Below are 22,460 nucleotides of genomic sequence, written 5' to 3' on the forward strand. Positions count from 1 at the left end.
GTCGTAGTTTTATTCCGGCAGCCTATTGCCCTGCGCTGCCGTGCCTCCGCCGGAACTCCGCCCCGCCACCATTATAGTCAATGGGGACAGAGCGGCAGTCCGGGGGCACACGTTCACTAGCGGCAGGACGGATCCGACAGGCTGTTCACCCGACGGAACAGCCTGCCGGAGGTCCGTGCCGCTAGGGTGAAAGTAGCCTAAACAGGCTCTTGCACAGGTTGCACAGTGATGTTCACACTGTTCTCTCTTCTGGTAATAAGAATAGCGTTATGTGGCACACCTAAGGCTCCATTCACACGTCCGCAAAATGTGTCCGCATCCTTTCCGCAATTTTGCGGAAAGGGTGCGGACCCATTCATTCTCTATGGGGACGGAATGTGCTGTCCGCATCCACATTTGCGGATCCGCACTTCCGCATCCGTGCTTCCGTTTCCGCAAAAAAATAGAACATGTCCTATTCTTGTCCGCAATTGCGGACAAGAACAGGCATATTCTATTATGTCGGCAATGTGCGGTCCGCAAAATGCGGAACACACATTGCCGCTTTCCGTGTTTTGCGGATCCGTGTCTCCGTGTATCCGCAAAACACATCGCGGACGTGTAAATGGAGCCTAATACTGAAAGAATGGCTGACGCAACGTGCTGTCAAACAGTTGCTAGGGAGATGAGAGTCATAACACCTGCAGTATTCAGAATATGCTGTTACCATGTGGACAAGCGAATAATAGAACAGTATTTTAATGAGATCATATTACTGGTGTATTAAAATGATTACTCTCCTCCAGATACCAATTAGCCAATGTCCTGCTATCGTCTTGCATGTGAATCTTAAGTAACTATTCAGAATAGTAATGGACAAAAACTTTTCTGTAAAAGACAGTGGTGGCGTTCACATCTCCGTTTAATTTTCCGTTCTTCTGATCTGTCACAAAACAAAAATCAGGATCTTGTAAAAAACAAAAACACGGATCCTGTGCATAAGTTATCCACAGGATCCGTTTTATTAAAGGATCCTGTTGCACATTTGGCATCCGTTTAAGCCATTTCTGTCTGAGATCCATTTTGCATGCAGGACTTTTTTTTCCATCTAAAATAACGGATCTCTGACAAAATGGCTCAAACAAATGCCAAATGTGCAACAGCATCCTTTAATAAATCGGATCCTGTGGATAACTGATGCACAGGATCTGTTGTTTTTTTTTTTTTTTACACAATCTTGTTTTTTTCTGAACGGAAATGAAACAGAGATGTGAAGCACCCAACTCCTAACAAGTAGGCTTATGTGTGTGACTGCAATGCAAAAGTGACCAAACACCAAATGGAGCAGCACTCTATAATGTGTAATAATTTTAAAGGGGTTGTCAAGGAGTTTTCTAACTTCACCTAAAAGCTGAAAATGTTATAAAATGTTAAATTCCCTATCACTCAAGCACCAATGCTCCTGTGGTCCCCTTCGGTCTTTTTGTTTATTTTCCTGCAGTGATGACCTGCTATACGTCCATATGACCACTGCAGCCAATCACTGGCCTCAGCAGTCTAGTGTGCTACATGCTAGCATCACCGCTCTAAACTGTTTACTATACTCTCAGTGCATATTTGATCAAGCTGTTTGAACCCACCTTCAACGATGCCTTGTGGCGAGATCGCTTTGTAGTAGGCTGGCAGAGCGGCTGCCCATTGATGTTCTCAAGCCCATATAGGTTTGCTATCCTCTTTAAACTAATTTGCGGATGTGGGGATACATAGTCTTCTGTATACTAGTTGTTTGAAATAAATTTCTAGGCTTGCAATTTCCCACTAAGAGCCAATGTGGACTGGATTGTATTTTTTTGCACATCCTGAAATGCCAAATTTATTATCAACTTGATCTAGAGGGATGTTCTAGAAAAAATGTGGGCAAGCATCAATAATAAGATTTTAAAAAATTATTATTTTTTTATAAAAGAAAGCCTGCCCAATTACATTGAATTTTTACTAGAATACAATTAGTCACTTTCTATCAGGTTCAGTCCCAGAAAAAGGAGGCATACAAATGGGATAATAATCCCCCAACTGCAGATCAAAACACTATAACTGATACTAGATCATAACTGATCATTAGATCAGTTATTTAATTTACACTTGATCTAAAAGGATCACTTGTCCTTATTTATTTCCATTTATTCACTTAACTTTACTCCTAAGTGAAATATAACTAAAGGGCTCTTTACACGGGCCGAGAGTCCGCTAGATAATCACTAACCAGTGCTCATAGGAACGCTCGTTAGCGATAATCTGGCAATGTGAGGCCTCTTGCCCACGACCGTATGCCCTCCGAGATATATGGTCCGTGAACGGGCCATATGTCCCGGAGCAGCATTGACCGTGCGCTTAGGAGTGCATAGCATCATAGATTACAATGATGCTGTGCACGTCGGGCTGCCCGCGGGGCTATTGTCCCGCACTCATGTGTCCCGCATCATTGTAATCTATGATGCTGTGCGCTACCTTGCGCATGATCAATACCGCTCCGGGACATATGGCCCGTTCATGGACCATATATCTCGGAGGGCATACGGTCGTGGGCAAGAGGCCGCCGATTACCCGATGAATGAGCAAAAAGCTTGTTCATTGAATAATTGGATCGTTTGTGTAGGCAAATTGCGGGGTATGCAATGCACAGGCACCAACTGTATGTGAAAGGTGTGGAGGCACGGGCAGAAAACCGCATCGCGCCTTCTAGATTGCGGACGCATTCAACTGGGCCGCAATACAGGCACCAGCCGACAACGGTTATGTGCATGAACCCTAAAGCAAAAAGTTAAAGTGCAAAAATAGTATTTATTTTTAGAGAAAAAAAAAAGTTGAAAAACATGAAAAAAAACATACAAATTTGGTATCAATGGGAGCAGCACTGCAGTGATGAGCACGGTCCACTACAATGTTGGCAGTGCTGTGAAGTTCTGGCCTGACTTCCAGTGATGGAGGCATACCTGATTTGATTGGCAGGAGCGAGGAGTGTCAGACCCCCACAGATCAGATAGTGATGGCCTATCCTGAAGACAGGCCATCACATAGAAAATGCTACACAATCCTTTTAAGTTTCTTTAACTTTTGCTTCTTATAGTCTCCGCAATCTTTTTCACCTTTTTATTTTGTGCTCCACGGTAATTCATAAAAGATAAAAACATGCTATGTAGACATGTTGTGATTTCAGTAGTCTAATGTTCAATTTTGCACACATAACTCCCTAACTCTCCCTAAGGCCTCATGCACACGACCGTTCCAGTTTTTGAGGTCCGCAAACCGCGGATCCGCAAAAAACAGAAGCTGCCCGTGTGCCTTCCGCAATTTGTGGAACGGAGCGGGCGGCCCATTGTAGAAATGCCTATTCTTGTCCGCAAAACGGACAAGAATAGGACATGTTATTTTTTTTTGCGGGGCCACGGAACGGAGCAACGGATGCGGACAGCACACGGAGTGCTGTCCGCATCTTTTGCGGCCCCATTGAAGTGAACGGGTCCGCACCCGATCCGCAAAAACTGCTGCTCGGATGCGGACCAGAACAACGGTCGTGTGCATGAGGCCTAACTCTCTAATCATTTTACCTGCAGACTCCACCAAAGCCAGGTTCTTCAACCGACAGTCTGTTAGCAGTTCTTGAAGCTCTCGGTACTTGGTGTTTAACGATAAAAAGGGAATATTTCTCAGCATAATGTCCTCAACCCGTACATTGTACCTCCTGGAAGAGAAATATAAAAGAATAATCTATCTGGTAGACTGCCTTAAACACATGGTAACAGTCAAGTGTATTTTGAAGATTTTGGCTATTAGGCAGTGCGTCTTTTCCTATGTCAGTACTGGATGAAGGAAGAGGGAATAAATAAGGTGCTGATGAATTATAATTAGGGATGAGCACATTTCATATTTTGAAGTTCGTGTGCGGGTTCGTGTTGTGGTATTTTCTGAATTGCGTTATGGATTCCGTTACCACAGACCATTCGCGATTCCATGACGGAATGGCTTTAGAGGCATTACGTTAATCATTCCGTCATAATAGAAGCCTATGGGCTGCAAAAGGGATCCGTCCGGTTTACGTTATGCAGGACAGGACTCCAGCATAACGTAAACCGGAAGGATCCATTATGCAGGCCATAGACTTCTATTATGATGGAATGATTAACGTAATGCCTCTAAAGCCATTCCGTCATGGAATCGCGAATGGTCTGTGGTAACGGAATCCATAACGCAATTCAGAAAATACCACAACACGAACCCGCACACGAACTTCAAAATATGAAATTCGCTCATCCCTAATTATAACTCACACAATGACGCCATCTGTGCTTATCCATGTGGCTAAATTGTGGTTGGACCTGAAATTAGCAATGCATGCACAAAAAGCTACCAATATATCTGAACTGGAGCAGCTCTGCCAATTATTGGCAAAAGACAGTATCGTTTTTCCTATGACCCCTATCTATTTAAGGTGGCACACCCAGTTACATAAGTATATTTATTTGGGTTCATTTTGGCCAATATCACATTTCTATTTATTTACTGTGACACTGCATATGCAATGCTAAGCAAGTCTGTTCAGAGTCCATGCCAAAAAAACTGTATCCAGATGTTACGTGTCAGTTAAAAAGAAAATCTGATTTTCTATTCAAACACTCAGCTATTTTAGAAACACAGAAGACTGAGGGCAGAAAAGACCACATCTAGTTGGTCCTTATATTATTTCCTTGTTATTTTGCTCTTAGGATAGATACAGGCAGGTTTAACAAGTTCAAGACAGGGCCATTTACCCCGACCAGGCGCATTTTCAGTTTTTTTCCCAGTCAATGCGTCTTTAAAAGCCTTAACTTTTTTTTTTTTCTGTTTGGTTATGTAAATCATTTTTGTGCCTTTTTTCAGTCAAACATGAGACTTTATTTTTATGTCATTTTTATTTTTGAATATTTTGTTTTTATTTTTTATAACCTTGAAGATGTAAAAAACAGGAAAAAAAAAAAGTCTGCTTTTCCCATTTTTCTTAACAACCCAACATGGAACTTAATTATATATATTTTTTACTTATGTCTCTTGGTCATTCGGACTTATGAGATGTATGGGATATGGTAGTCGGGGGGGGGGGGGGGGGGGGCTTAAAGCTGAGGTGTGGCGTGTGGTGTACATTCTCAAGTGCTTTTTCACATAAGGTATCAAATACGTTGAATGTAAAGAATAAATTATTTTTCAACAGAGTCTTACTAATGTACACAGCACATTAAAACAGCATAAAACAGCAACAAGGTGGCATGATAGCAGATTAGCAATGATAAATATGTCCAGACCTGAGGCAGATTTATTAACCCCTTAAGGACCCAGGGCGAGAATGCTCATCCTAAATGGCCGGTACATTGTGCCCCCTGACGAGCACTCTCATCCTCCGTTCCCCCCCCCCCATGTGTGCTGTTACTGACAGCCGGATTCCTGCTGCATCCACCAGCATCGGTGATTAGGCCAACCCCTCATATGTCAGCGCTGACCGCGGCATACGGGAGGTTTGCGCTCCCTCTCCTTATACATCAAGTCACCGCGCTGCGGTGGCGGGGACCCAATGGTTGCCATGGCAGCCCCAAGCCATTCAAAGGCCTTGGGGCCCGGCAGCTACAGAGGCCTATGAGGCAAACTATTAGTGTATTAGGCCTCATGCACACGACCGTTGACGTGTTCCGTTCCGCAAAATGGGGTTCCGTTGTTCCGTGATCCGTTTCAGTTTTTGTTTCCGTGTGTCTTCCTTTATTTTTGGAGGATCACCAGACATGAAGGAAAGTAAAAAAAATCTAAGTCAAGTTTGCCATGCAAATGATAGGAAAAAAACGGACGCGGATGACAATCTTGTGTGCCTCCGCGTTTTTTCACGGTCCCATTGACTTGAATGGGTCCGCAAATCATTTTCCGTGAAAAAAATAGGACAGGTTATATTTTTTTGACGGACTGGAACCACGGATCACGGACGCGGATGACAAACGGTGCATTAGCCGAGTTTTCAACGGACCCATTGAAAGTCAATGGGTCCGCAGAAAATCACGGATAATGGAACAACGGACACGGAACACAACGGTCGTGTGCATGAGGCCTTACACTGTGTAATACACTGATAGTCAATGCAGTACAATACAGATGTATTGTTGAAGTCCCATAGTGGGACAAAAATAAAAATAATAAAAGTGAAATACGACCGTGTGCCCCGTGGCCGTATTGCGGCCTGCATACAGCGGGTCCGCAATACACGAGCATCGGCCGTGTACATTTCGCATCACGGACCCATTCACTTGAATGGGTCCGCAATCACGGAGATGCAGAACGGAGGCACGGATCGGAACCCCACGGAAGCACTACGGAGTGCTTCCGTGGTGGTTGTGGCTGTGCCTCCGCACCGCAAAAAAATTAGCGCATGCACTACTTTTTTGCGGTGCGGACCGTCGGATGCGGATCGCGGACCCCATTCAAGTGAATGGGTCCGCGATCCGCATGCGGCTGCCCCGCGGTCTGTGCCCGTGCATTGCGGACAGCAATTTGCGGTCCTCAGAATGGGCACGGAGCCCTTACGTTCGTGTGCATGTAGCCTAAATCTTAGATAATCAATATTGATATGCTATCAAGTTATTAGAGAGAAAATCCCTTTAAATATTACTTGCACTACTATTTTTGGTCCTATTTGAGGACCTATATATAATATAATCAATTATTTAAACTTAAAGGGGTTGCTTACTCATACCCATTGACATACTGTTTTGTAACATTGAGAGTAACTTGATGTCATATCAGAGTTCAGATGGACCCAGCCTATCATATTCATGGCCTGTGGGTAAGGCCTAGTTCACACGATCGTTTTTTTTGCGAGTGTATGGGCCGTTTTTTTGTGTTCCATATACGGAACCATTCATTTCAATGGTTCTGCATTAAAAACGGAATGTGTTCCGTAAGCATTCCGTTTCCGTATTTCCGTTCCGTTGAAAGATAGAACATGTCCTATTATTGCCCGCAAATCACGTTCCGTGGCTCCATTCAAGTCAATGGGTCCGCAAAAAAAATGAACACATACGGAAATGCATCCGTAAGTCTTCCGTATCCGTTCAGTTTTTGCGGAACCATCTATTGAAAATGTTATGCCCAGCCCAATTTTTTCTATGTAATTACTGTATACTGTATATGCCATACTGAAAAACGGAACGGAAAAACAGAACGGAAACACAACGGAACTCAAAAACGGAACAACGGATCCGTGAAAAACGGACCGCAAAAAACTATAAAAGCCATACGTTCGTGTGAACTAGGCCTAATATTGTGTTTCAGCTGCTGCTGCTGGAAAAATGGATGCTCAGCTGGAGTTTCCCCAAGGACAATAGGCGATCTGGCAATCATTCTGCTGGTTCTAACATAACAAGGGCTTCTCTGCATTTTGTTCTGATGTGGAAAATGGTTCCCAATTGAATGCAAACAAAATAGTATAATTTAATACAACACATTCAATACTCACTCTTGGTGCCCAAAGCCCAGCTCTGGAAGATAAGGCAATTTTTTGATGCGAATAATACTGTCATACAGGGATGGCTGCAGACTCTGAGCCACTGCATTAGCCAGAATGACGGCAATCATCACTGGTAATATATGAGAAATCTGTCCGGTCAGTTCAAAAACAATCACTGCTGTAGACACAGTATGAGTGACTGCTCCTGAAAGCGCTGCGGCACCTGATGGAGGGAAGGGTGCAGAGGTGTAAGAGCTAAACCTGGAGAATAATAATGCAATGAGGCACAAAATGATTTCTTACCTACAACTGCATAGCCACCAGGGACAATCCGATATGTGCTGCCATCACTGTGAATACCATCTGGGAACCAAGCTGCCATGCTCTCACCAACTAGCCTGCCAAATGCAGCACCTAGTATAAAGTTGATTTGATTATACTTTAGGGTGTATGAAGTATGAAATATTTTGCAGTATAAATATGATCACAAGACTGAAAAGTATCTTAAGTCAGGGTGGGCCGAGTTCCTCTGAAGCCAAAGAAATACTGCACAATGGACTAAATGTGCTGAACAAGACTCGTGGATATCATCTGCCAATTACTTCTAGTTGAATGCTTTGCCAACATTTTAGTGAGCCCAGTAACAGAGAATCCCATGTCTGGATGACTTTATATGGTGACCATTATTGTGTCTTGTAGGCAATCACTAATCCTAAGTTACTTGGCTCATAATGAAAAAGAAATGTCAAGGTATGTGAAGATACGATGACATTTCTTACTGATTGCCCCTCTGTCGGAAACAGTCAGGGTCCCAGCAATTTCAATGCAGAATAACGATATTGTCAGATTCCTTTTCAAATGGTATATCTGCCAAGAAACCTTTTGTATGGGAATGTGTGGGACATAACATATACTTATACACCGCACATTAGGTTTAGTCCTCCTTATGTCTATCCACTGTAGCTAGTGCATTAGTCTAAGGGTAGGTCCATGTACAGTTTTTGGAGGAGGCTTCGAGGCAGTAAGGGGGAGAAATATAAGTCCTGCTTTTGTACTTCCAATTCTTTTTGAATCCACTTCTGGCTTTGGCTCAAAACCTGCAGAAAAATCGTCCCCAAATCCTCCTCCAAAAATACTCCATGTGAACCTACCCCAACACTCTGGAACGCCTGAAGAAAGTTCATTGCCTTTTTTTTTTTTTTGCTAATGGCTTATTTTTTTTTTTATCACTTCAGTCTGTGACTTATTTGAGAGAAATTTGAGTACTATGTGAAAGTTTCCCTGACAATAAGAATTCTGGGTTGAAGTGTTTTCTTAAATCAGGCTCGGTTGTGACAGATGTTATTGTAGAAAACAATGGGTACTGCCGAGCTGCCAAATTGGATGTAGTGGTCAGTTGTGTAAGAGGTCCGAGCATAGATGACTGCTGTTATGTCGGAAATTCTTAGGTAACTCATAAACAAAGAGGGAGAAATGTCTGAAAAATTCTCTGATATTTTTTTTTGCAATAAAATGTAACTGGGATGCTATGAGAAAGTGGGGGAGCATCTCTGTTGTGCCATGTAAGATGGGGATTGGCTAGCTGTGAAACACCATATTACAGCAATAGATCATGAGCTCTAATTCTGAAAGTCTCCCAAAAATTTTTTAATAGCGTTTATTTAACATTTTTGCATTTAATACAACACTCCCAAGGGGAGAACAAAGAAGAAAACACTTCTTCCATGACACATGCACTCACATTAGCAAGTCCAATATTAACATATATCTTGACCATAAAAGACATATAGGTGACTTTAATACAAGGTATCACTGTTGTCACTAAGTTGCTTCTAGAACTCACTCAAATCGCATACACACTCAAATACATACATTGGGTGATACATTCGCCATCGCCAATGACTTCAAGCCGTACCCTCAGCCTGGACCCAAAGGCCCCAGATATTATCAAATCGATCAGGCAATCCCCTTGCCTCATATGTCAATTTATACATTTGCAGGTCTTTATTTGCAGTACCCATTGGCTCACTGTAGGACACTTGGGCGGTTTCCAGTTCAAAAGTATATTCTTTCTCCCATAGAACATCAACAATCTTAGAAAGTCTCAAATTAATAGTTTCACTTTCAAATCAAAGTCTTCAAATGTAAGTTTTGCTTAAAGGGAGTCACCTCCAAAATCAGTTTCAGAATAAGCATACTGCCATGTAGGGCTGGTGTCCCGAAACATAACAATAATTTTGAAAATTCAGTCTTGAAATCCTGAGAAATACTTCTTTTTATGCAGATAAGGTTTTCAATGCTCCGTGGACAGGGCCGTTGCATTCGGTGCACCTGGCTTCCACTGAGTCATTGCTATCAGCTCTGAAATCTCTAGGACTGTTAATTAAACAAGAGTAGAAGCAGCTGGGCGACATTATGGCAAAGCAATAGTGCACCAAATGGAGCTGCCCACAGTGCACCGAACACCTTATTCGCATAAACATGTAAAAACATTTCTCAGGAATAGAAGACCGGATTTTCACAAGAAAGGTATGGTTATGTTTAGGGACACCTACCCTACATGGCGGTGTACTTACTTTGAAGGGGTTGTCCGAGCTTTTGCCATTGATGACCTATCCTCAGGATAGGCTATCAACATTAAAAGCCTGGAAAACCCATTTAAGGCTCCATTCAGACGTCCGTAACGTGTTTTGCGGATCCACAAAACACGGACAGCAGCAATGTGCGTTCCGCATTTTGCGGACCGCACATTGCCGGCACTAATAGAATATGCCTATTCTTGTCCGCAATTGCGGACAAGAATAGGAAATGTTCCATTTTTTTTCGGGAACGTAATTACGGACCCGGAAGTGCGGGTCCGCAATTCTGTATCCAGGCAGCACATCGTGCTGCCCCATAGAAATGAATGGGTCCGCAATTCCGTTCTGCAAAATGCGGAACGAAATTGCGGACGTGTGAATGGACTCTAACTCCTTCCCCGTACACAATTTGCACTTAAGTGAACAAGCAATTTTTTCATTTTTAATTGCGTTCCAAGAGCTATAACTATTACATTTCAGTTGATGTAGACATATGAGGCTTGTTTTTTACAGGACAAATTGTAGTTTTTTATAGCACCATTTTGAGGTACACATAACTTACTGATAAACTTGTGGAAAAAAAATAGCAATATTGCCATTTACTTTTTACATTGTAAATTTAGCAAAATTCACTTTGCGTCATAAATAATATGATGACTTTATTCTCTGGGTCAGTACAATTACAGCGATACTAAGTACATATAGTTTGTTTTAAGTTTTTGCACAATACAACCCCTTTTTTTTTAGAATAAAATGTTTTTACATCACTGCATCCCAAGACCCAAAACTTTTTTATTTTTCTTTCTACGGAGCTGTGAGAAGGCTTGATTTTTGCGGGACTGTGCAGATGCCTGACAAAGGGGGCCCCCTCACTTTTAAAACTACTTAGAGGCTGTGCTTGCTATTGAATGCTTCTGTCAATCCGGGTTATTATAGCGGAAGTCCAGCTGTCATGCGAGAGCCGAGCTCCTGCTCTCTGCTGCATGGAAGACCCTTGCACAGTTTTTCTAGGTCGCTGTACAAAGGCGAAGGTCTAGAATAATGCCTCATATTGACTGCCATAAACAGGCATATTGTACCGAACTTTATGATTTTTGGTACCCGGACCCGAACACAAACTTTGCCGGAAAAGTTCGGGTTCGAGTTCGGTGTTCGGTCATTTGGTTGTAGAAAGGTTGGAGGACAGCCAATCAACAAGCTTTTAAGCTGTGTGCCCTTAGAAGCCATCACAGCCATGCCTACTAATGGCATGGCTGTGATTGGCTGGTGCATCATGTGATCCAGCCTCTATATAAGCTGGATCATGTGTAGCACCGCCCATCAGCTCTCAGTAGTGAAAGGACAGAAAGCAGGCAGCTGAAGTGAGGGACAGTGTTAGTGCGATTTTTTTGTGGGTGCAATACACCATCTTTGCACCCCTGACACAGAAAACTAATCATAAATCTAGCTGTTAATTCTGTGGGTGACCTACAGCAATTTTTTATTTTTTTTTGCAATGCAACATTGTACTTTGTACCCCTGACACACAAATATAATAGTTAATCCGTCTGTTAGTTAGGTGCACGACATATACCCATTTATTGCGTTAAGTACACCTGCACTGCATACGTGACAGGGAAAATAATATAGTTAATCTGTCTGTTAGTTAGGTGCGGATTATATACCCATTTATTGCATGAAGTACACCTGCACTGCATACGTGACAGGGAAAATAATATAGTTAATCTGTCTGTTAGTTCAGTGGGTGACCTCAAAGAATGAGGAGAGCATCCAATAAGGGACGTGGCCCTGGTCGTGGTGCTGCTGGGGTTGGTGGAGCTCCTGTTGCAGGGAGAGGACCTGCTCGAGCTGTGCCAGCTACACGCCCAAATAAAACACCTCCCTCAGGTACACGTAGGCGACAGAACGTTCAGCGTTATTTTGTAGCCCCGAATACCGGTGTACGAATGGTGAGGCCAGAACAAGTAGAGGCGGTAGTATATTGGGTGGCTGACAGTGCCTCCAGTTCCTTCACATTGTCTCCCACCCTGTCCCCTGCTGAAAGCGCAGAATTGGCACCTACAGCCCATGGGCATCTGTCTTTCACCTCACCCCCTTGCAAATCAGCCAAGCAGTCTGAGCCCCAAGTCATGCAGCAGTCTCTTAAGCTTTTTGATGACTCTGTTGGCAGGGTTTCCGAGGGCTGTCCACATAGCTCTGCTCCAGAAGTGGAAGAGATTGAGTGCACTGATGCCCAACCACTTATGTTTCAGGATGTGGACATGGGAGGACCACCGCAACACATCTCTGATGATGACGAAACACAGGTGTCAACTGCGGTGGCTTTCTGCAGTGTGCAGACCAGCAAGGAGGGCAGGGGTGAAGAGTGGGTGGAAGATGATGTGGAGGATGATGAGGTCCTAGACCCCACATGAAATCAAGGTCATGCGAGTGATGTGTGCAGTTCGGAGGAAGAGGTGGTGGTCACACAGCACCAGCCGCACAGCAAAAGAGGGAGCAGTGTGCAAAAGCAGAGTGGCCGTCCCCTAGCCAGTAGGCCTGCTACTGCCCACCGCACCTAGGGACTGAACACGCCAAAGCCAGCACCAAGGAGTTCCCTGGCGTGACAGTTCTTCACACAATGTGCTGACGACAAAACGCGAGTGGTTTGCACGCTGTGCAATCAGAGCCTGAAGCGAGGAATAAATGTTCTAAACCTGAGCACCACCTGCATGACCAGGCATCTAAATGCAAAGCATGAGCTGCAGTGGAGTAAACACCTAAAAACCACGAAAGATCTCAGGCTCCTCCTGGTCCCTCTTCTGCTGCAGTCTCGACCTCTTCCGCCCCCTCTGGAGTGACAGTTGCACCAGCCACCCCGCAAACAGAGGATGTGGCAGCAACACCACCACGTCTGTCACCGTCACCAAGCATCTCCACAATGTCCCATGGAAGTGTTCAGCTGTCCATCTCCCAAACACTGGAGAGAAAGAGGAAGTACCCTCCTACCCACCCGCGATCCCTAGCCCTGAATGCCAGCATTTCAAAATTCCTGGCTTTTGAAATGCTGGCATTCCGTCTGGTGGAAACTTTTAAAAAACTTATGGCGATGGCTGTCCCATAGTACGTGGTTCCCAGCCGCCACAACTTTTCCAGGTGAGCCATCTCTGCCCTGCACAACCAAGTGGTGGACAAAAGTAGGTGTGCACTGCGCAATGCCATCTGTGGCAAGGTCCACATAACCACCAATACGTGGACCAGTAAGCACGGGCAGGGACATTATATTTCCCTAACTGCACACTGGGTAAATGCAGTGGCGGCTGGGCCTGAGGCGGATAGCAGTTTGGCGCATGTCCTTCTGCCACCGATGATTGCAGGACGTTTCTCTTTGCCTCCTGTTGCCTCCTACTCCGCCTCTACCGCCTCCTCATCTGGTCAGCGTAACACCTTCACCACCAACTTCAGAACAGCCAGGGAAAAACGACAGCAGGCTGTTTTGAAACTCATCTGTTTGGGGGAAAAACACCACAGCACGCAGGAGCTGTGGACGGGCATGGAACAACAGACCGATGAGTGGTTGGTGCCACTGAGCCTCAAGCCCGGCCTGGTGGTGTGTGATAATGGGCGAAATCTCGTAGCAGCTCTGGGCCTAGCCGGTTTGACACACATCCCTTGCCTGGTGCATGTGCTGAATTTGGTGGTGCAGAGGTTCCTGAAAAATTACCCCGATATGTCAGAGCTGCTGCAGAAAGAGCGGTCCGTTTGTGCAGGCTTTCGGCTTTCTCACCCTGCTGCTGCTCGCCTGTCTGCGCTGCAGTGTAACTTCGGCCTTCCCGGCAATAGTGGAGTTTCAGCTGCAGCACGCACGGATGAGTCGCTTTGCGGGACAGCACCACTTCACCACCAACGAGTGGGCCTCCATGTGGGACGTGTGTGCCGTGTTGCGTTGTTTCGAGTACTCCACCAACATGGCCAGTGCCGATGATCCAGTCCTCAGCGGTACTATCCCACTTCTATGTCTCCTTGAAAAAAAGCTTTGGGCGATGATGGAAGTTGATGTGGCACAGGAGGAAAAGCAGGAGGAAGAGGGATCATTTCCACGATTATCAGGCCAGTCATTTATAAGTGGCTCAGAGGGTGGGTTCCTGCACCAACAGAGGCCAGGTACACAATTGTCCAGCCACGGCACAGTTCTGGAGGATGAGGAGGATGATGAGGAACCGTGTTCACAGTAGGGTGGCACCCAAAGCAGCTCATGGGCATCACTGGAGCGTAGCTGGGAGGATACAGAGGACACAGACGATACATCTCCTACAGAGGACAGCTTGTCGTTGCCTCTGGGCAGCCTGGCACACATGAGCGACTACATGCTGCAGTGCCTGCGCAACGACCGCCCAGTTGCCAACATTCTAACCAGTGCTGATTACCGGGTGGCCACCCTGCTGGATCCCCGCTACATGGACAACGTGCCGTCCTTAATTTCCTTACTGGAGTGTGATCGGAAGATGCGCGAGTACAAGCGCACGCTGGTAGACATGCTGCTGATGGCATTCCCACCTGACACCAGGGGCTCAGTTGAAGCACAAAGCGAAGGCGGAGGAGGAAGAAGTCGCCAATGCAGCTGGGGCACCGCCAGCACCTCAGAAGGGAGGGTTAGCATGGCCGAAATGTGGAAAAGCTTTGTCAGCACGCCACAACAACCAGCACCACCAGCTGATACGGAACGTCTTAGCAGGAAGCAGCATTTCAGCAACATGGTGGAACAGTACGTGTGCACACGCCTACACGTACTGAATGACGGGTCTGCCCCATTGAATTTCTGGATCTCCAAATTGGGCACATGGCCTGAGCTTGCCCTTTATGCCTTGGAGGTGCTGACCTGCCCTGCTGCCAGTGTATTGTCCGAACGTGTGTTCAGCACAGAAGAGGGGGTGATCACAGACAAGCGCAGCCGCCTGTCCACAGCCAATGTGGACAAGCTCATGTTCATTAAAATGAACCAGGCATGGATCCCACAGGACTTGTCCGTACCTTGTGCAGAATAGACATGTATACCGGCCGCACACAGCCATTGTTATACTCCAGCTCTTTGTTTTCTTTTTTATATTTCCCAATATTTGGGGTCTTCCCAAATTTATAACAAAAAAAATATAACAACTACAAAAATAGTGTTGGCTACCTCCTCCTCCACCACCACCGCTTCCACCTACACCGCCATTATCAGATCATTATTTTTTACTTTTTTTTAAATTCTATGTTATTTTCATTCATTTCCCTATCCACATTTGTTTGTTGGGCAATTGTCCTGCTCTTACCCCTTTTATGCTTCCGTTTGCAGCCCTCTAGCCCTTTCTCTGACTTTTTTAGAGCCATTTTAGTGCCCCAAAGTTTGGGTCCCCATGGACTTCAATTGGTTTTGGGGTCAAGTTCAGGTCAAGTACGGGTCTTCAACCCGAATTTTGCAGCGAACCCGAACTTCCAGGTGTTCGCTCAAACCTAGTTAAAATCTATTTTGGAGATGAAAGACTCCCTAAAATCCCACTTGTTACTAGACTGGGGCTATTAGTCTGGACATCACATAAATCTTTAAAGGTATACTCCTTGACACAGCTACACAAAACAGCAGTGAAAAATGTTTTTCTAGAAGTAGGATTCTCTCAAAGAATAGCAGAAATATGCAAAAGATATAAAGGAACATCTGGTCTACTTCAGGGACGTTCTTTTCAAAGAGGTAGTCTTTCAGTGTATTTATCCATTACCCCCAGTACAGATGACGTGTGTACACCAATGGCTTGGAGGCCAGAGATATAAAACCACGCATTAGAGCTCCACTGGCAGCTGTCAGTCTGATTTATTTCATTTTAATTACAGATAACAAAATAAAGGCTATGAATTCAAAGTTTATTAATCATACGTCAGTTAGTGATTTTCATAAATGTCCGATCACAACTTTCTCCTGACCAACTATGTTGCTGCTAAAAAAACATTGTGAAACTCACCAATTACAAATACTGGCATGAACGCTCCACATGGAACTGGAAGTGTAGTGGCTAGTGCAGACATCCAAAACTGAGAGAGAAAGATGGTTGCAAACACAAGGGTAAGACTAAGAAAAGTAACAAAGAAAACAAGAAGCAATGACGCATGCATAGGCAATAGCAAAGAGTAAACAAAATATTGAACACATGGTACATATTTATACCAGGTTCAACTCACCTTCATTAGAATGAAGACCACCAGAGTGACAAACACATTGGTTCTCTGGCTTTTCCATGCGTTGGAAGCACCTTTAAACATGAAGTCCTCAGAGACCCCTTGTTGAGCCCATGTACAGTTATCAAACAGTGATACCAAAGTCTCTTTTTGTGTTAGCTGAGGAGAAAGGAGGATATAATAAGTGTAATACTTATTAGACTTTTCAACTGATTTGTTATAATACTACCACCATCCACCACCAGCAGACTTACCTGACCAGCCATGAACTGACCAAATCCTGGTGGGAAAGTCAGAGTAGATATGAGTAAAGTGACCACAGCAGGAAACAGAAGACGCCTGCAGGTTAAGTTTCAGCAATCAGTGTGCTACTCAATAAGAAATCTGCAAATCTCACTTTAAGGCCTCATGCACACGACAGTTGTTTTGTTGCGTCCGTAAATTGTGCGTCCGCAAAAAAAAAACGGATGCGACATCCGTTTTTTTTGGAGGATCCGTTTTTTCCCCACAGATCCCTTTGTAATAAATGCCTATCCTTGTCCGCAAATGTGAAAAAAGTAGGACATGCACTATTTTTTTGCTGAAGGGAAACACGGACAACGGACGCGGAACACAAACGGATGAACTATCAGCATTTTTTTGCTGAACTATTGAAATGAATGGATCCCCATCCTATCCGCAAAAAAAAGGGAACGGAGGCCGAGAAAAACAACTGTCGTGTGCATGAGGCCTAAGGGTGCATTCACACGACCGTATTTTTGGGTCCGCATCCGTTCTGCAATTTTGGGGAACGGGTGCGGACCCATTCATTTCAATGGGGTCGCAAAAGATGTGGACAGCACACTGTGCCCCGCAATTCCGATCAGCGGCACCGCAAAAAAGATAAAGCATGTCCAAGAATAGGCATTTCTGTCATAGGGCTGGCTACATTCACACGGCCGGTATCCATGTTTTGCGGATCCGCAAATTTGCAGACCGCAAAACATATACGGTCGTGTGAATGTAGCCTTAGGGTCCATTCACACGTCCGCAAGTGTTTTGCAGTCCGCAAATTGCGGATTCGCAAAACAAAGACATCGGTCATGTGCATTCCGCATTTTGCGGACCGCACATGGACGGCACTTTATATAGAAATGCCTTTTCTTGTCCGTGTCTGCGGACAAGAATAGGACATGTTCTATTTTTTTGTGGGACGGAAGTGCGGATGCGGAACGGAAGTGAGGATGCGGACAGCACACTATGTGCTGTCGGCATCTTTTGCGGCCCCACTGAAAATGAATGGGTCTGGCTCCGTTCCCCATCCGGACCCATTTTGCGGACGTGTGAATGGACCCTTAGGCTAATTTCACATGAATGGGTCCTGTCCTGGAAACACACTCAGTGTGATGGTCACATTTCCCAAACGACCACTGCTCCTCTGACCTGAACTCACAGCATCATAATGATTTATGATACAGTGAATGACTGCCCAACCAAAGGTCTACTGTACTGTACTCGCATAATACCATAAGTATTACAACAGACTTGTGGTCAGACAGGAACTCACAGCACCATAAATCCTTATTCAGGTCAGAGGAGCAGTGTTTGGTTCAGAAAATGCGGCCATGACACAGAACGTGTTTCCCAGACCATACACGCTCCATGTGAAATTAGCCTAGGGGTAAAGCCAAATATCTCCATTTCTGTTCCATTTAAATACACGGCATATTATGCATTGCATAGTGGAATTACATTTAATGATTTCAAGGGTTAATTAAACATCATGGGATGGGCACCACTAATTCATAAAGATAAACATGGGTGCTATCAGCATGTAAATATAGAAAAAGTAGACGAAAAAAGCAAACTACATGAGAAAAACTGATGCACACTGTATGACAAAAAGATAAAGCTTTATTGGACAAGTTAGGCTACTTTCACACTGGAGTTTTGGCTTTCCGTTTGTGAGATCCGTTCAGGGCTCTCACAAGTGGTCCAAAACGGATCAGTTTTGCCCTTAATGTATTCTGAATAGATAAGGATCCGCTCAGAATGCATCAGTTTGGCTCCGTTCCGCCTCCATTACGCTTTGCAGCGTTTTGGTGACCATCTGACAAAACTGAGCCAAACTGGATCCGACCTGACACACAATGTAAGTCAATGGGGACGGATCCGTTTTCACTGACACAATAGAAAACGGATTCGTCCCACATTGACTTTCAATGGTGTTCAAGACGGATCCGTTTTGGCTATGTTAAAGATAATACAGATGCGTTTGTGCAGATCCATGACGGATCCGCACCAAACGCAAGTGTAAAAGTAGCCTTAAAAGATACCAAAAGCACAACACACCTGGAGGTCTCAAACTGAATATGTATGAGAACCTCCCCCACAGCACAATGCATTAAATAGTTATAGAGGTCAAATACACAAATAAATCAGGCGTATAAGATACAATAAAGAAATATCAATAATAAATAGCCGATAATAAAATACTGTATTAATAATTCCATCCAATTAATTTACTAACCCATAGTGTGTAAGGAGATCAAAACTGAATAAATGTAACCCTAAAAACTCATGTGCAATGTGATATTGCATGATCAAAGAACAATAACAAATAATCTCCCAGTCCCCAACCAGCTTCGATCCTCCTCCCTCCCACACTCCCTCATGTTCCCTTTCCTCATTTGTCCCTTTATTGGAAGAAGAAGTCTCCAGGCTTTCCTCTTCTTTAGGACCTATAACCTGCAGCAGTGATCCCATTCTCTTACCTCTCCTCCAGTCCCTCTCCCCGACTGTCATTACTCACCTAACTACAAATATTTAACCTCTCTCTTCTTGCATCTTTCCCTCCTCTTTCAAACATTCTGTTATAACGCCACTACTATAAAAACAAAAACAAATATCTATTGACCCAACCTGTGCTTCTAGCTACTAACCTGTTTCTAACCTCCCCTTCATCTCCAAACTTCTGGAACATCTTGTCTACTCTCACTTAATAAGCTTTCTGCAAACTCTCCTCTTGACCCCTAACAACCTGCCTTTCACTCTAAAGAAACTGCCCTTTCCAAAGTTTCTAACGACCTCCTGATATAACAAAAAAAAATGGCAACTATTCTCTACTGATTCTTCTGAATCTCTCTGCAGCATTTGATACGGGAGACCACAAACTCCTCCTCACCATACTCCACTCAATTGCCCTTAAGGACATTGCTCTCTCCTGGTTCTCTTCCTATATCTCTGGCCACTCCTTTAGTTTATCATTTGTTGGCACTACTTCTTCCCCTCATTCTCTTGATGTTGGGGTTCCTCAGGGTTTGTTCTAGGTCCTCTCTCTGCACAGCCACTACTAGACAGACTATCAGTAAATCTGGTTTTCAGTACCATCTCTTTGCTGATGACATCTATACATCTCATCCCCTGATATCACCCCTGCTTTACTGCAAAACACCAGTGATTGTCTGGCTGCTGTCTTTAACATTATGTCCTCTCTCTAACTGAACTTGTTGTCTTTCTGCCATCTATTAACCCACCTAAACTTGATATTTTAATTTCGGTCTGTGGTATCATAACTCCTGGGCATCACGTCCACTGTTTGACAGCTCCAGAATCCGCCCTTTTCTCATGGTGGAAATGCCAAAACTGTTGCTTTGATTTATTCTCATCTTGACTACTGTAACTCATTACTAATCAGTCTTCCCCTCACTATTCACTCCCCACTTCAGCCTGCCCTAAATGCAGCAGCCAGACTCATCTCTCTGTCCACCCGCGACACAAATGCCTCTAGCCTGTGCCAGTCACTCCACTGGTTTCCCTTCCACCACAGAATACAGTTCAAACGTTGCACCATCACCCACAAAGACCTCCACAGCGCTCTGTAGAACCCGCATTGCAAATGTGCCAAACTTCTGGCAAATGGAGCATACACAAAATGGAGTCAGATGAGAGCAGTACCTACAAGTCTGGCACTGTCAATCACCAAGGGATAGGAGGGGCTTAGTGACCAGGAAAAAGAGACATAGAGAGGTGCTCTGAATATCTTATCTGCATATGTGTTCAAACTTCTTTTTCTACAAACTGAAGCAATGGTTTACCATTTAAATGTCTCTGATAGCACTGTCTGACACATGTTAAGTTTAATATCCAAAAACAAGGTGACAGACTCCCTTCTTCAAGAAAGCAACCTTTCTCATTACAGTGACCCTCCAGTTGAAGAAAAAACACACATTAACTAGGGAACAAACAGAACACTTACCTGGTGGCCTCCTTTTCATCTTTTCAGCTGCAGATCCACCAATTCCTGGGCTCTTCTTCTGCCATTCAAGATGGCTGCACCAGTTCTCAGAATCCAGCCTCTTGCTGGCCAGTACTGCTCACCTGAGCAAAAGTGGCCTATCCAAGGGCAGGGCTGAACAAGCAGGAAGTGTCTTAGACTTTGGATGTACAGTATGCAGTCTGAGAACAGGTGCAACCATCTTGAATGACAGAAAAGAAGCCTGGGAAACAGTGAATCTGCAGTTGAAAAAATAAAAAAATGAAGCTGAGAATCAGAGTTGCTAAGCTCTATCCCTCCATGCAGCGAAACCTTTAATTGCATAAAGAGTAAAGTATTTTTTCTAAGGAATGCAACAGCTGATTTCCACAAGTTGGGCATCATTTTATTCAGCAGGATCAACCCTACCAGGCAGTATGCCTTGTTTGATAGGGCTGCTCCTGCTGACGGGTGCTCTCTAAAATTCTAATCTATGGATGGAAATGGCTTAAGAAGCCATACCTAGATTATTCTGCACCTTTGTGTTTAAAAAAGTCAAAACCGCAGTGTTTACCAGTGGTGAATAAAAAAAAATCCCCATTGGTAAACACTGCGCTTTTAACAATTATAAAATGGCACTAGATATGGCAGTTCGAGCTGCCATTTATTAACCCAGTCTTTCAGACCTTTTTTTCTTTAGACCTCTTGTCTTTGTTTTAGCAAAGCTATCACCCTCACGGCAGTAATGCAGGAGATACAACTTACTGTTGTTTTCATGTTATATGACATCGCAGCAATGAATAACAAAATATAAAGTCATAAATGACAAATAAATATACAAACCTACTAAAAGTGAATTCTTACTCTACTTTGTTTGGATCCAAGCATCCAGCTATAATTTATACTGATTAGCTCTTACAAATGTAACCAGATCAGTACTTGGCTGAAATAATACATTGTCTTTCTGTTTTTTTTATCATGACTGGCTAACTTTATTTTTCTTTTATTAAAAACCCAAAGTCTGAAATGAATATCTAAAGCATTCTTGAGTTCCCCAAAAAAGTTTGCATAATGGCTATGTATCTTTGCACATTAATAAATGTGAAGGTATTGGTGTTTTTTGGGCTTCCCTCTGTCTCTTTCAACCATATTATTCCCAGTTTCATCTGCACAGCTAGATGCATTTCACTCAGATGCAGTGGGTGTCTCCCTACTGTTCAATCTGCCGTTACTGCTTCACTTTCTTTACTCCCCACTATGTTTGTCTTCTTCTAGGAACCTCAGGAAGCTGCTAAGGAGGGAGAGATCAGACCTACAGACATACAGGAACTTCTCTGCTCCTCAGAAGCAGGTTCAGGATCTCAGCTAACTCTGACATGACCCCATTTTCTGTGAGCCATCTTCTCTGTCTCTGTTACCAGGAATGGATCACGCCTGACAACAAGAAGTGGACTGCAAATTAGGTGGAAGGGAGACCCCCGGTGGCCATGATTTTACAGCTTTTTGTCAGGTGGATGCAGGCATATTTTTTAAATGAAGTAATTTAGAAATTTGCTAGTCACACCATTCTATATTAAATTAAATTGTGCGAAAGCACAGTGACTCTTTAAAAAAAAACTATAATATGGGATGTCATGTCACTGTGGATGAAACATAATCACAGCCACATGATATCACAGTGGACACAAAGGGGGAGATTTATCAAAACTGTTGTAATGGAGAACTGGCTTAGTTGCCCATAGCAATCACAATCAGATTCCACCTCTCATTTTTCAGAGCTCCTTTGGTAAATAAAAGGTGGAATCTGATTGGCTGCTATAGGCAACTTAGCCAGTTTTCCTTTACACCAGTTTTGATAAATCTCCACCAAAGTCACTGAGGTCTACATGAGCTGATGAAGATTAGTGGAGAGGGGGCCGGAGAAGAATTTCAATATTAAGTATATTTGAGAAGTCTT

General features: G+C 44.0%; 1 protein-coding gene across 2 annotated transcripts in view; it reads right to left on the minus strand.

Annotated features, from left to right (window-relative positions):
* CLCN2 (chloride voltage-gated channel 2) overlaps window positions 1-22,460 on the minus strand; it is a 184,765-nt gene that overhangs the window by 27,974 nt on the left and 134,331 nt on the right. For both annotated transcript variants that reach the window (XM_040428526.1, XM_040428525.1), the window contains exons 11-16: window positions 16,524-16,608; window positions 16,273-16,428; window positions 16,056-16,125; window positions 7,802-7,912; window positions 7,508-7,721; window positions 3,588-3,721 (exon numbers count right to left, since the gene is read on the minus strand). In XM_040428526.1, coding sequence (XP_040284460.1) covers window positions 3,588-3,721; window positions 7,508-7,721; window positions 7,802-7,912; window positions 16,056-16,125; window positions 16,273-16,428; window positions 16,524-16,608 — 770 coding nt within the window. The remainder of the gene's footprint in view (window positions 1-3,587; window positions 3,722-7,507; window positions 7,722-7,801; window positions 7,913-16,055; window positions 16,126-16,272; window positions 16,429-16,523; window positions 16,609-22,460) is intronic.

This window comes from Bufo bufo, chromosome 4, assembly GCF_905171765.1.
Source record: "Bufo bufo chromosome 4, aBufBuf1.1, whole genome shotgun sequence".
Classification (NCBI taxonomy): Eukaryota; Metazoa; Chordata; class Amphibia; order Anura; family Bufonidae; genus Bufo; species Bufo bufo.